The sequence below is a fragment of the Glycine soja genome, chromosome 19 (genome assembly GCF_004193775.1).
Source record: "Glycine soja cultivar W05 chromosome 19, ASM419377v2, whole genome shotgun sequence".
Classification (NCBI taxonomy): domain Eukaryota; kingdom Viridiplantae; phylum Streptophyta; class Magnoliopsida; order Fabales; family Fabaceae; genus Glycine; species Glycine soja.
The window spans coordinates 10,064,027-10,076,499 of NC_041020.1; the positions used below are offsets into that span (position 1 = coordinate 10,064,027).

The 12,473-nt window shown below is 35.6% G+C and overlaps 1 protein-coding gene across 1 annotated transcript; it reads right to left on the bottom strand.

Annotated features, from left to right (window-relative positions):
* Positions 1-7,523: 7,523 nt before the first annotated feature.
* LOC114398586 (zinc finger BED domain-containing protein DAYSLEEPER-like) lies at positions 7,524-8,444 on the bottom strand. Its single transcript, XM_028360767.1, has 3 exons — positions 7,799-8,444; positions 7,647-7,703; positions 7,524-7,567 (listed from the first exon to the last, which is right to left on the bottom strand). The coding sequence occupies exons 1-3, from the start codon at positions 8,442-8,444 to the stop codon at positions 7,524-7,526; spliced, it is 747 nt and encodes a 248-aa protein (XP_028216568.1).
* Between the last annotated feature and the right edge of the window lie 4,029 nt (positions 8,445-12,473).

Below are 12,473 nucleotides of genomic sequence, written 5' to 3' on the forward strand. Positions count from 1 at the left end.
AATGATGTTTCTTTGTAAAACCCGAAATGCTCTCAGCTCTTTCATGTAGTGATTTGGGTGTTTGACCCAGAGCACTGTTATTAGCTTTGTTTTCTGAAATCCATATTAAGTCTCCTTCGTTTTGGTATGGTAGAGGATTGTGTGGAACCGACGAGCGAAAAAGAAAAAGACATCTCCAAGTGACATGACGAGGAAACTGCGGATAGCTCATAATAGGTGAGGGGAGTTTATTATAAAATTTACCGTTTTAACACCATAGCTAGGGTCAGGGAACCTAGCTATGAGGATATCTGCCTGTCCCTGTTGCATGCTGATTTTTCTTCAAAGAAAATTACGTTTTAACGAATGGGATGCGATATATATATATATATATATATATATATATATATATATATATATATATATATATATATATATATATATATATATATATATATATATATCTGTGTGTGTGTGTATGTTATTATTGATGAATATGTGAATATGAAATGAGGTTGCTGTTGTTGTTGATAACGTCATTGAGATGAGATGATATTTATGTTGTGAATGACATGGAAATGGAATGTTGATTGATGTTGGAAATGCATTGGCATGTGCATGTTGTGTATGTTCGTGGGGGGCACTGTGCACTGACCTTCTAGGGTCTTTGGCACTAGCTTTTGGCCACGTTCATACGTTGGATGTTGTGTATGTTCATGGAGGGCACTGTGCACTGACCTTCCAGGGTCTTTGGCACTAACTTTTGGCCATGATCATACGTCGTATGGAGTGTATGTCATGGGGGGTAGAGTGCACTGACCTTGTCGGATGACCCAGACGTGGGTAACTAGCATGGTTAGAGAATCTAAGCATTTCTAAGGGGATGCTTAGGCGCTTTAATTGGTCCATGGTCTTTGGCACTTACTTTTGGCCGTGATCATAGCTCATACGACATAGGAAATAGAGTAACTGGGGCCAAGTGTACTTTGTACTAGGGGGCTGTCACCTGGTAGGGAACACCTTTGGGCTCCTAGGCTGATTACCTATGGGAGGGGGGCTGTTACGTGCACAACTAGGTGGTCTCAACAAACTCATCACAGTTCCCTAAGTGAGAGTGTCGTGTGGACACACTTAGGCTATTTCCTGAGGTTTGGTTGTTGTTGGTACGTACCACATTGCATCTGAGTGTTGAGTCAGGTGCATGCATCATTCTGTGCAGTCTTGATTGGGTCCATGGATGAATGATGAGTAATTGTTGGATGTGGATGATGAATATTTGTTGGATATGAGTGTTGAATAATGATTTTTGTGTATGCTCATCATGTTTGCCTATGTTCCTTGCTAATTGTGGTTATTTGGAATTGGTATTGGTTGTTTTTATAATGAACTCACCCTTGCAATTTTGTATCGTGTGGTTGATACCTGTGATGATCACGAACCTTGTTCGTGGGTGCAGAATGACAGTGGCAGGGTGCAGGGAGTAAGATTCTGGTGAGGAGCTCCCGAGCCGACGTGATGACGTTGGCGTTATTTTGGGAGAGAGTTGTGTTTTGTAATCAACTCCTCCGTAGTTGGTTTTTAAGTTTTATTTTGTTAAGTTAAAGATGTAAAACTGAGGTTTTAATTATATCTATGAACAAATTTAATTTTCGTTATGTGTATGACATGTACCGAATTATTGTTTCTATGTAATTATGCATATTCACTTAAGTAATGGCGTGTTGTTGGATGAATTTATGTTGTGACAAAATCACTTCTATTTTCATAAGCAAAAATTAAGGGAGTTCTTTTTATAAAAATTGAAATTATCGAATATTAGAGTGTGGATACCGTAGCGACGAGGCGGGTCGTTACACCAAGTATGTGAAAGAACTACTAAAGAAATTTAACATGGGTGATGCAAAAAAGGTGAAGACTCCAATGCACCCCACCATATACCTTGGACTAGATAAGGAATCAACGAAGGTGGACGAGACTCAATACAAAGAAATGATTGGTTCACAACTCTATCTCACTACATCTAGGCCTGATATAATGTTTAGTATTTGTCTATGTGAAAGATTTTAAAAAGAACCAAGGGAATTTCACCTAACTACATTCAAAACATATATTTAGATATCTAATTGGAACTTCTAATTTTGGTCTTATGTTCAAAAGAAGAGAAAGTTTCAGACTTGAAAGCTATTGTGATGCTGACTATGTTGGTGACAAAGTTGAAAGAAAAAGCACAAGTGCAAGCTGTCACTTTATAGGTGGCAACTTAATAACATGGATATGCAAGAAGCAAGGCTCAACTGCATTGTCCACTGCTAAAGCAGAATATACGTTAGCAGTAAGTTATTGCGCTCAACTTCTCTGGATAAAGAATTAACTTGAAGACTACAACATCTATGAGAGTAAAATTCCTATCTTTTGTGACAGTAAAGCTGCTATCAATCTTTTGAAAGATCCAATAATTGGTATCAGAGCCAAGGTCACAAGTTTGATTCCTAGTGGGGAAATTGCTGAGGGGGAGATTGTTTGCCAGGTTGTGGCATCAATTGTCCCATGGCAGAGGCCCAGGTGGGTCAAGTCACAATCGACTCATGGCGCTTGGGCTGTTATGCTCTTAAGTAGAAAAAGTTGTGCCCTAACTATAAGTTATAACTTTTCGCCTAGTAGTCAGTGTTTGATCCCATAGACAATGTGCAGGTTGTCCTCCAAAAATGGAAGGCTATGGCCCAAGTTATTCTTTCCTAAAAAAGAGCAAAGATCGCCAAACCAACACCTGTACTTGCACCCAAAGAAGCTGCCATTCAGTCTATCATCCCCAAATGCGTCAAAACCAAAGCCACTAAAGCCAATCCCAAGATTGGTGACAAAGAGTGGTCAATTTCCTTTAGTAGTAACAAGGAAAGTGTGACTACATCTTCATTAGGAAGTGAGACCACTGAAGATGCTCTTATTTCTCCACTTTGCAAGCATCCATACTTTGCACCAAAATAGCATCCACTACCATCCCCTATTCACTTGGATAAGTTCAAGAGATTTGTTCAGCAAAAGGTATCCTTAATGAGTGAACAAAGGTTTCCTTTGGCATTCATGAAAGGTAATCCTCAATCTACATCTCCTTTCACTGAAGACATCCAAGGCATGACTATGTGCATACATCTTCTGAAGCCTTCAAGGCTCTTTCATAAGATGTCATAGTTCATTTGTAGCCTCCTCAGTGGACACATCTAGTGCAGTCACAAGGCATCAAGATGCAACCGCATTGGCTAGCACCTGGAACCTAACAACATGTTCATCCATTCACTGAGGTTACACTAGCAGTAGCATGGAGAAACCTTTAGAAGTCCAAGGATAAGAAGAGCACTTAGAACATTATTCCTACGGATCTGTTTGAGAAACACTAGAGGGATCCTTCATAGGAAGTAGAACCACCAAAGAATGAGTTTCAGAAAAAGGTAAACCTTTGGACGCCTCTTTCATAGCTCCTCCCAGTTAACTTGGCTGATTTGGAGCTCACCTTCATGGACTACTTCATGCTTGATAGACTACATTCACAAATGTATGTGAGGAACTAGGAAATTACCTATCCATTAGGGTTGCACATCTCAAAGGCCAACAAAATCAAAATTGTTACAAACAAGGTGTGCTCCTGTTTACTTATTTGGAATGCTGCTAAGAAGAAGGGCTTCAAGCTGGACTTTTATGAAGAAATTCCCTCAAGACAAATAAAGGTGGAAGTGGTGAACTATTCTAGGAATTGAAGTTCCTTGTTCCATGATAAAAAAAAAACTCGTTCAAGATCTAGACGCATATGATGCTAAGACCTTCTAGAATCAGATTGTATGGGCTGACACTTCAAATGCCTCCTCATCTAGTTATGATGGTAGTGACAATGTTGATCACCATGACTTTATTCAAGTGTTGTGTCCAACTTGGACGTATCATTTCAATGATGCTTGTGCGTGTTTCACTAAGGATGCTGACATCTATTCCTTTATCAAACGACCAATAAGCCTTCTCACTATTCTTGAAGAGACCACCTATGATCTCAACAAAATGGAGGAAAATGAGTTCAAAGATCATGTGACTAAGCTCCATGATGCTCAGAAAGAAAGAAAATCCAAGATGGAAGAAGAACTGGCTTCTGGTGCTACTACGAAGGAGAAAGTTATGGACGACAACATTGTTCATGAGATCATTATTGATCTCACAAACATTAGTGTTATGAATGAAGTTTTAATGTATAGAAAATGTATAGAAAATGAAAAATTTAGTGCAAGAGATGATAGGTCAAGCAATGTATAGAAAATGAAAAATTTAGGCTTTCAATGCAAAATGCCATTACCACAAAGTTCTCTAAACTCAGTGCTATTCTACTCCAAAACCTCTAATAGGCTCTGATGACTATGTTAAGAGTTGTTGCTACCCCTACACTTGTTGCTGCTCCTGCACCCCCAATTCTTATCCATCAACCATCACCTCCTGAACCAACACCACCATTCATTGATCAAACACCACCACACTATCTTCACCACTACCTACGCAACCTCCACCACCACCTCAAATCCAAGATTTGCTATGATGGTTTATCACTATTTCTTTCTTTGAACCCATGGTCTTTTTGTTTATGAAAAAAGGGGTAGAAAATTTTTTTGATTGTAAGCGTAACTTGATAAATGAAAAATGTGGTTTGGAGCATTTTTATTGCATTATTTATTCCATTATTGCAATTTTCTTTCTTATTTTTCATGCTTTAAAAGCTGTTGAACTCAAAGGGAGTTTATAAATGCTTTACATATGTATATGATCACCTACATATCTCACAATCATGTTTTACCACATCACATTAGAAGGGGCAAGGTACCTCCTCTCCATCATCGATGATTACTCCAAGATGACATGGGTATTCATGATGAAGCAGAAATCTAAAGCTTTTAAGTGTATCATGCATTGGGCAATTCTTATGAAGAATCAAACAGGAAAGACAAAAAAGTGTTTTAGGACTGACAATGACTTGGAATTCTATTCTATGGAATTCAATGAATTCTTTAAGGATGAAGGCATTGCAAGACAACACATTGTATGCTATACTCCACGACCAAATGGAGTAATTGAAAGAATGAAAAAAAAACCTTGTTGGAAAGGGCCATATGCATAATATTTGATTCAAGGTTGAATATGAGTTTATAGGTTGAGCCAGTCAATGCATCATGCTATCTCGTGAATCACTCACTATCCACTACTATAGATATCAGGACCCCTATTGAGGTATGGTCTAACAAACCTGCTAAATGAAGGTGTTGGGAAGATTCAAAAAATTATATCCAGATAGGGAAGTTCAGATGATAGAAGAAGAAGAGAGATATCATGAAAAATTGTTATGTTTATTGCAAATAACAAAATTTATAATGAAAAGGTGCAAAGCATTCTTAAGCTCACTGAACCTAAAATACAAAGCTCTTTATAAAGGAGACAACAACTAACTGTCTAACAAAAAATGGTTACAATAGAAAAATAGAAAATAGTTACAGTTACAACACAACCTATGTTAATGAAACCACTAGACCGGATGCTCCCTTCAATGCAACTGGATGCTCCACTAGATTATAGGAGATTGGACAACTAATACAGAAGACAAGAGTACTAGACTAGATGACCAACATTGTCATCCACCGTCTTTCTATCGTCCAACAACCAACAATCTCCACCTTGGTTCAATATTTTTTTTATTACAAGTAACTTAGTTCATTTCCAATAATCTATGTTAAGTAGATCTAGACAGTGTATGAGCTTGCTTCTTGGAATAGGCTTCATGAACATATCATCTAGATTCTCTCTTGTATCAACTTTCTTAGAACAGATAAAGTGGTATTTGATGTCCATATGCTTTTTCCTCTCATGATGGACTTGATCCTTGGCTAAACAGATTGCTCTCAGACTGTCATAGAAAATAATAACATTTTCCTGTGGTAACATAAGATTGCTAATCAGACCCTTCAACCCAATTCCTTCCTTTGTTGCTTCTGCATAGCCATGTACTCTACCTCTGTAGTGGATAACGCCACTGTAGGCTGAAGTGTTTCCTTCCAATTGACAAGAGAGTGGCCAATGGTGAATGCATACCCAGCCATAGATCTCTTTGCATCCAAATCTGTAGCATAGTCAGAATCTGAGTAACCAGCAAGAGCACAGGACGTGTCTCCATAGTAGACGACTCCAATATCAGTTGTACCCTTAAGGTACCTGAATATACGTTTCATAACTTGCCAATGTTTCTTCCCAAGATAGGGAAGTTCATAAGGAACATGAGACATGTACTCATTTTTTTATTCTAACTGAGTAGTATTGAGTTTAGATAGGCGAATGGACATTGTTAAAGGAGTACATAGTGGTTTTGTTTTTTCCATCCCAAAGTGATTCAGCATTTTCTAAATGTATTCCTTTTGACATAGAAAGAGCTTTTTCTAGATTCGATACCTCTTGATCTCCATGCCCAGAATCTTCTAACTAGCTCCCATGTCCTTCATCTCAAATTCACTACCGAGTAATGACTTTAGCTTTTGAATTGCCAACAAATTTTGAGATGCTATGAGTATGTTGTCCACATAGAGTAGTAGATAGATGTAGGAACCATCCTCCACCTTGTTATGATAAACACATGAGTCATTAGGACTTTTGATGTACCCATGAGAGATAATGAATTCATTAAATCTCTTGTACCACTATCTTGGTGATTGCTTTAGCCCATAAATAGACCTCTTCAATCTACAGACATAATTTTCCTTTCCTTCCACTAAAAACCTTTAGGTTGTTGCATCATAATAACTTGCTCTAGTCTTCCATGGAAAAGTTAGTTTTGGCATTGAGTTGCTCTTAGACATGGCAATGGGGCGGGGCGGGGACGGGTATTGTTTCCCCGATCCCCGACCCCGACTCCCCGACTTGTCCCCATACCCGTACCCGATACCCGACGGGTTTAAAAATTTCATCCCATCCCCGTACCCGTCGGGTATCGGGTATCCCCGACCCCAACCCGTACCCGATTCCAATTAAAAAAAAATTTAAAAATATTAAAAATTTGATTTTAAAAAAAATAAATTGATTGTTAAACATTTATTTTCAACTACTTATATATCATTAAATTTATTATAACATATGTGACTACAAAATTCGTTAAGAAATGAATATTAAATTATGTAAAAATTCTAAAATAAAATTAACTACTAATAAATAAAATAAAGACTAACACATTTGCCTAGCATGATTCCATAATTTTTTAAGGTAAATAAAATACGTCAAATATAAAACAACATAATTCAAATGTTCATTAGTTCAAATTATACCAAATTAGAAATAAATAGAAAATGAAAACAATGTCCATCATCAAAATAACCACCAACTTCACCAAAGATGTCATGAACATTTCTTCTTCAGCGCTCAACCTGATATTTATAAAATCAAACATCATATTTTAGATGTTTCAAATCTTAAAATCACACATCACATTAGTAAATAAGTATAGTTATTACTTTACCGATCAACAATAATGTCTACTAATCTTGCAAACATTGAGTAATGTTACTGACCAAAGATCCACCTATATTTTAAAAAATTTGAAAAATTAGATATGTATAATGATATTAAAAAAAAATTAGAACAACTAAAAGTGAATATACATTCATCATCGGATTCAATCTCATCTGTAAAAGTTGATTCTTCAATTGATCTAGAACCTATAAATAATAATTATAAAATAATAAATAACAAGTTATAAGTTTTAAAAATATAAGCAATTCATAAAGTATCACATAAGCATTCAGAATTTTACCTGCATTCTCTGAATTCCATAACCAACTTTTAGAACACATCAAAGCTTCTAAAGTAGTATAATGAAGTCGGCTACGATGAGGAGTTAATATCTGACCTCCAATACTAAATGCCGATTCAAAAGCTACAGTGGAGATCGGAATAGCCAACACATCCCTTGCAATTGCTTGTAATGTTGGATACTTTAACTCATTCAATTTCCACCACATTAAGATATCAAAATCTGAACTTCTTGGTAAAACTTCCTCCTCTAAGTAATGATCTAACTCCGTTTTCATAGTTGAGGTTCTTGCCCTTTTCTTTCTTTCAATGTATCTATCATAATCACACAATTTACTCTTTCCATCACTAACCACATCTTGTGATTCAAAAGAACTAGTAGAATCTTGATGCTTTTTGGCTTGATATTCCGAAACCAAATCATAACACAAGTTTCGGATCCTATTAACTTGTGAAAAAAAATCAATGGGATAAATTGATTCAAAGTAAAACTCAAGCAACTCCATTTTGTATCTTGGATCTAAAACAGTAGCAACTCCTATGATCACATGAATAACACTCCAATAAGAATCAAATTTTTGTAACATCTTTTCTGCCATATTTTGAATCACTTCATTAGGGGAATTGACCCATTCAGATAAAGTCATCTTGATCTCACAAATTTGAGGAAAATAAATGTTGGCAGTTGGATATTTTGTACCAGAAATCATTTCTGTAAATCATTAAATATGGCCAACCTCTTACACACTTCCTTTGCAAATTCCCATTGTGAATCACTTGGAAAACAAGAGTATTGAGTTTCACGCTGCTTTAATCGGGAAAACACATCCTTATATGATATTGCAACATCAAACATCTTGTAAGTTGAACTCCATCTAGTTGGACAATCTAAACTCAACTTTTTGGTGCAAGGGATTCGCAATTGTTTAGCAGTATCTTGAAATTTTTCCAGCCTTTTAGGTGTTGCAATCCAATATGCTACACTATCTCGAATTTTTTCCACTCCATCCTTCACAACTCCTAAACCATCTTTTACTATCAAATTTAAGATATGTGCACAACAACGCATGTGAAGAAACGCTCCTTCCTTAATTAAAGTGCCTAATTGCAACTTATTCTTAATTTTTTCAATCATGCAATCATTTGTACTACAATTATCCAAAGTGATAGTGGACAATTTTGTATCAATGTTCCAATCCAGCAAACATTCAACTAGTGCATTGCAAAGTCTTTCACTTGTGTGAGGTGAAGGAACATAAATGAACCTAGTATATTAGCACAAAAATAGCTTAATCACACTATCACAAAAAAAGATCTAACACAATATATCAACACAAAAATATCTAACACAAAAAATTATAAAAAAATATCCAACACAATATATTGGGAAGCTATAAAATTAAGGATGTTGCTAGTACCTCAAAATGCGACTTTGCAAAGTCCATGAGCTATCAATGTAATGAGCTGTGACAGCCATATACCCTTTCTTTTGGTTGCTTGCAGTCCACATATCTAATGTAATTGCCACCCTTCCTTCATTTGTATCCAACAGCTTCATAACAATTGATTTTTCAAAGTCATAAACATTAAATATCTCTTTCTTTATAGTGTTTCGTGAAGGACATTGAAATTGTGGTTGGAGTGTAGCTAAAAATCTTCTAAACCCAACATGATTCACTATTGAAAGTGGATATTCATGCATGATAATAGCACATGCAAGATCCTTCCTTGCATTTTCTTCATTATAACCTCCAGCAGTCAATTCTTGTCTACCTTGTGTAACCTTAGGAATAAGAAATGTTTGTCCCTTCCCTTTGTCATGTAACCTTTTCTGAATGCATTTCTCCATATGGGCATGCAAATGCTTTGTTCCATTCTTTGATGCTCCCCCGAGAAGCTTTTCGCAGTATTTACATTGGGCCTTGTCTTGTCCATCAACAATTTTAATCTTATCAAAATGGTTCCACACAATACTTTTGAGCCTCCCTCCTCCAGTTTTTATTGATGATACACCATGGTCATCCACCTCCATGCTAGGTGGTTGTTGCATAGGTTCATTATTAGGACCTTCAGCTGTACCGGTAGAACTTTCTACTGGAGTTGGTTGGTGTGAAGATAGCGGAGTAGGATGGTCTGAAGATTGTGAAGTTGGTTGGTGTGAACTAGGTTCTTCAATTTGCATATTTTCAACCATGGACTTCAACAACAAGCTATTATTTTAAAAACCAAAGCAATTAATACAATACAGATTAAAAAACATGAATAAAATAGTAATCCATGGCAACTAGTGTAGAGAATAATACTTCAAAACCCTATATAGAAGTAAAAATGTGACAAGAAATAAATCTGATTGAGCTGTCATGTATGTTGTCATGTATTTCTGTTGATCTGAATGAGCTACTATTAGTAATTATTACAATGGTTAATGAATTGGACTATTACATGTTGTAATTAGATTAAACCAGAAATACCAGATAAAAAAGGAAAAAAAAAAGCATTTGACATCTACTACTCCTTTTCCTTCTCTATTTCAAATTCCAAAATTCAAGAACACATTACCCAAGGAATTTCAACTTAAAAGTAACTTTTAAGCTTTAAAAATTATAAAATTACCAAACAACTTTAACTTGAAATTTAAAGCTCCATTCCACATTTTGTTCTTACACCCTTCAGCTGCTATTTCTCTAAGGAATTCCTTGTTTTGCCTTCTTATAAATTTTGGACGTGTCCTAAGTCCCTGGACCAATATTTGAGGATTAGCTTTCATGATTTTGGTAGATGTAAGGAGAAAAGTCTAAATGTTTTTCGCTAATATGAAATCTGTGCTACTATTTGGTGCACAACTCTCTAAATTTTGGTGCACAACTCCCTGTGAAAGCTATCAATAAGGTTAGAGAGTTTTATTCTTAACGTGTCTCTAGAGGAAGCATTTGTCCAACCTCGTGAAAGCTATCACAGTTTTATACCTAAAAAGGCTCAAATCCAACCTTTTTTGTTGAGGGTAACGGGTAACCTTTTATTTCTTTAGAGTTACATTTTTAGACACTTTTGCTTTGGTTAAAAAAAGTATTGTAATCATAAGGTAGGAGAAAAAAAATTAAAAAATCCATCTGATTTATAACATATGATTTAAAAAATCCATCTGATTTAAAAAAGAAAATATAGTGTTAGTTTAGATCTCAAAAGAAAATATAGTGTTAGCTTAGATCTCAAAAGAAAATCCATCTGATTTTTAGACACTTTTTCTTTATAATGTTAGTTTAGATCTCAAAAGAAAATATAGTGTATGTACTGATAATTATAATAATCTTTAAGCCATCATCTAATCATAAATGGATTTATATTATAAGTTCGATGATTTTTATTATAAGTATTTTAAAAATCATATCTGCCATGACAGATCATAGAGATGAATTTTATTATCATCAATGTTTTTATATTTTTAATTCAATTAATTTTTTTTATAAATAAGAGTTTTTATTAATAAATTATTTAACTCACAAATATTCTCTTAGAATCCATCCCAATATTTAAATTATTATGACTCAAATTAATTAAATTATTATGGCAATATTAGGTATAATCCATCCTTTGTAAAGTCAGTATCAGTCCCTACAAATAAACCTTCAGCAGTTTTTCTTGTTGCTTAATTACATCACCAATGGCCAACATAAAACATCACCAATTTCCTAATGGAATCTGTTCAATCCAAAATATAAGATACAAATTTCTGGTACTTTTTTTAGGGCTGCAATGGATTTCCTAGCTGCATATAAAATTCTACTATACCCCTCCCCTCAAAATCCTCTTCTTGAAGGGGAACAAATACTTCAGGAAAAGAGGTATGGGCATCCTCCTTCCCAATACAAACAGTATTTTCAGCAAGATTAGCACTCAAGCTTTCAAATGCTAAGTCTTCTGGATCCCATAAACTTTCAGAGATAAAATAACACATCTATGTTTACCTTCTACACATCAGCAAGCAATGATAATTAAAAAAAAAAACTGAGCTACGAAAAAGTCCACCTTCTTTCAATGTTTGTCTTAGCAAATTTCCCCTTTTATTTTTTTTTAAAAAAAAAGCAATCTCCTTCAAACTTGAGAGCTCCTGGACGTCCCCTAGCCTAGGCAATTTCCCATGATTAATCTACTCAACATACAAGAAGCAAAATTAAAATAATCCAGCAGTCCATCCATCACTCTTTGGCAACAAATAAATGTAATTTGTTTAATCCATCCTTTGTAAAGCCAGCATCACTAGTGTCATACCCTAATTTCGTCCGGGGACCTTTGCTTGATGACATGCGACCTTTCTTTGGTCCTTGTGAGGTGCTTGGCATCCATCATTAGGCAATTTGTGAAATTCCAGGACATGCCGAAAAACCAAAAAAATATTGATGCACAATCCGTAAGTTTCCGTGACACACCGGAAATCAAATGGAAGCATCGTTGCATAATTAAGTGAGGTTCCGTAACATTCCGTAAGTCAAAAGGGGGATGATTATGTAATCCGCAAGGTTCCGTAACATTACGGAAAGAAAACAAGTATCGTTACGAAATTCGTAAGTTTCCGTCACTTTACGAAAAAAGAATCACCAAAAAAAGCAGAGGGGGTGTACTTAGTAAAAATGGGGGTGCAAATAGCACCCAGGCCCACTTGGGCCCTCCAGAATATT

What these genes read in the sequence shown, in the direction of transcription:
- LOC114398586 (XM_028360767.1), bottom strand. Translation starts at nt 8,444, where the DNA reads ATGACTTTATCTGAATGGGTCAATTCCCCTAATGAAGTGATTCAAAAT. An exon ending in ATGGAATTCAGAGAATGCAG is followed by an intron (nt 7,704 to 7,798) that starts GTAAAATTCTGA and finishes TATTATTTATAG; the next exon opens with GTTCTAGATCAATTGAAGAA. An exon ending in GATTGAATCCGATGATGAAT is followed by an intron (nt 7,568 to 7,646) that starts GTATATTCACTT and finishes TTTAAAATATAG; the next exon opens with GTGGATCTTTGGTCAGTAAC.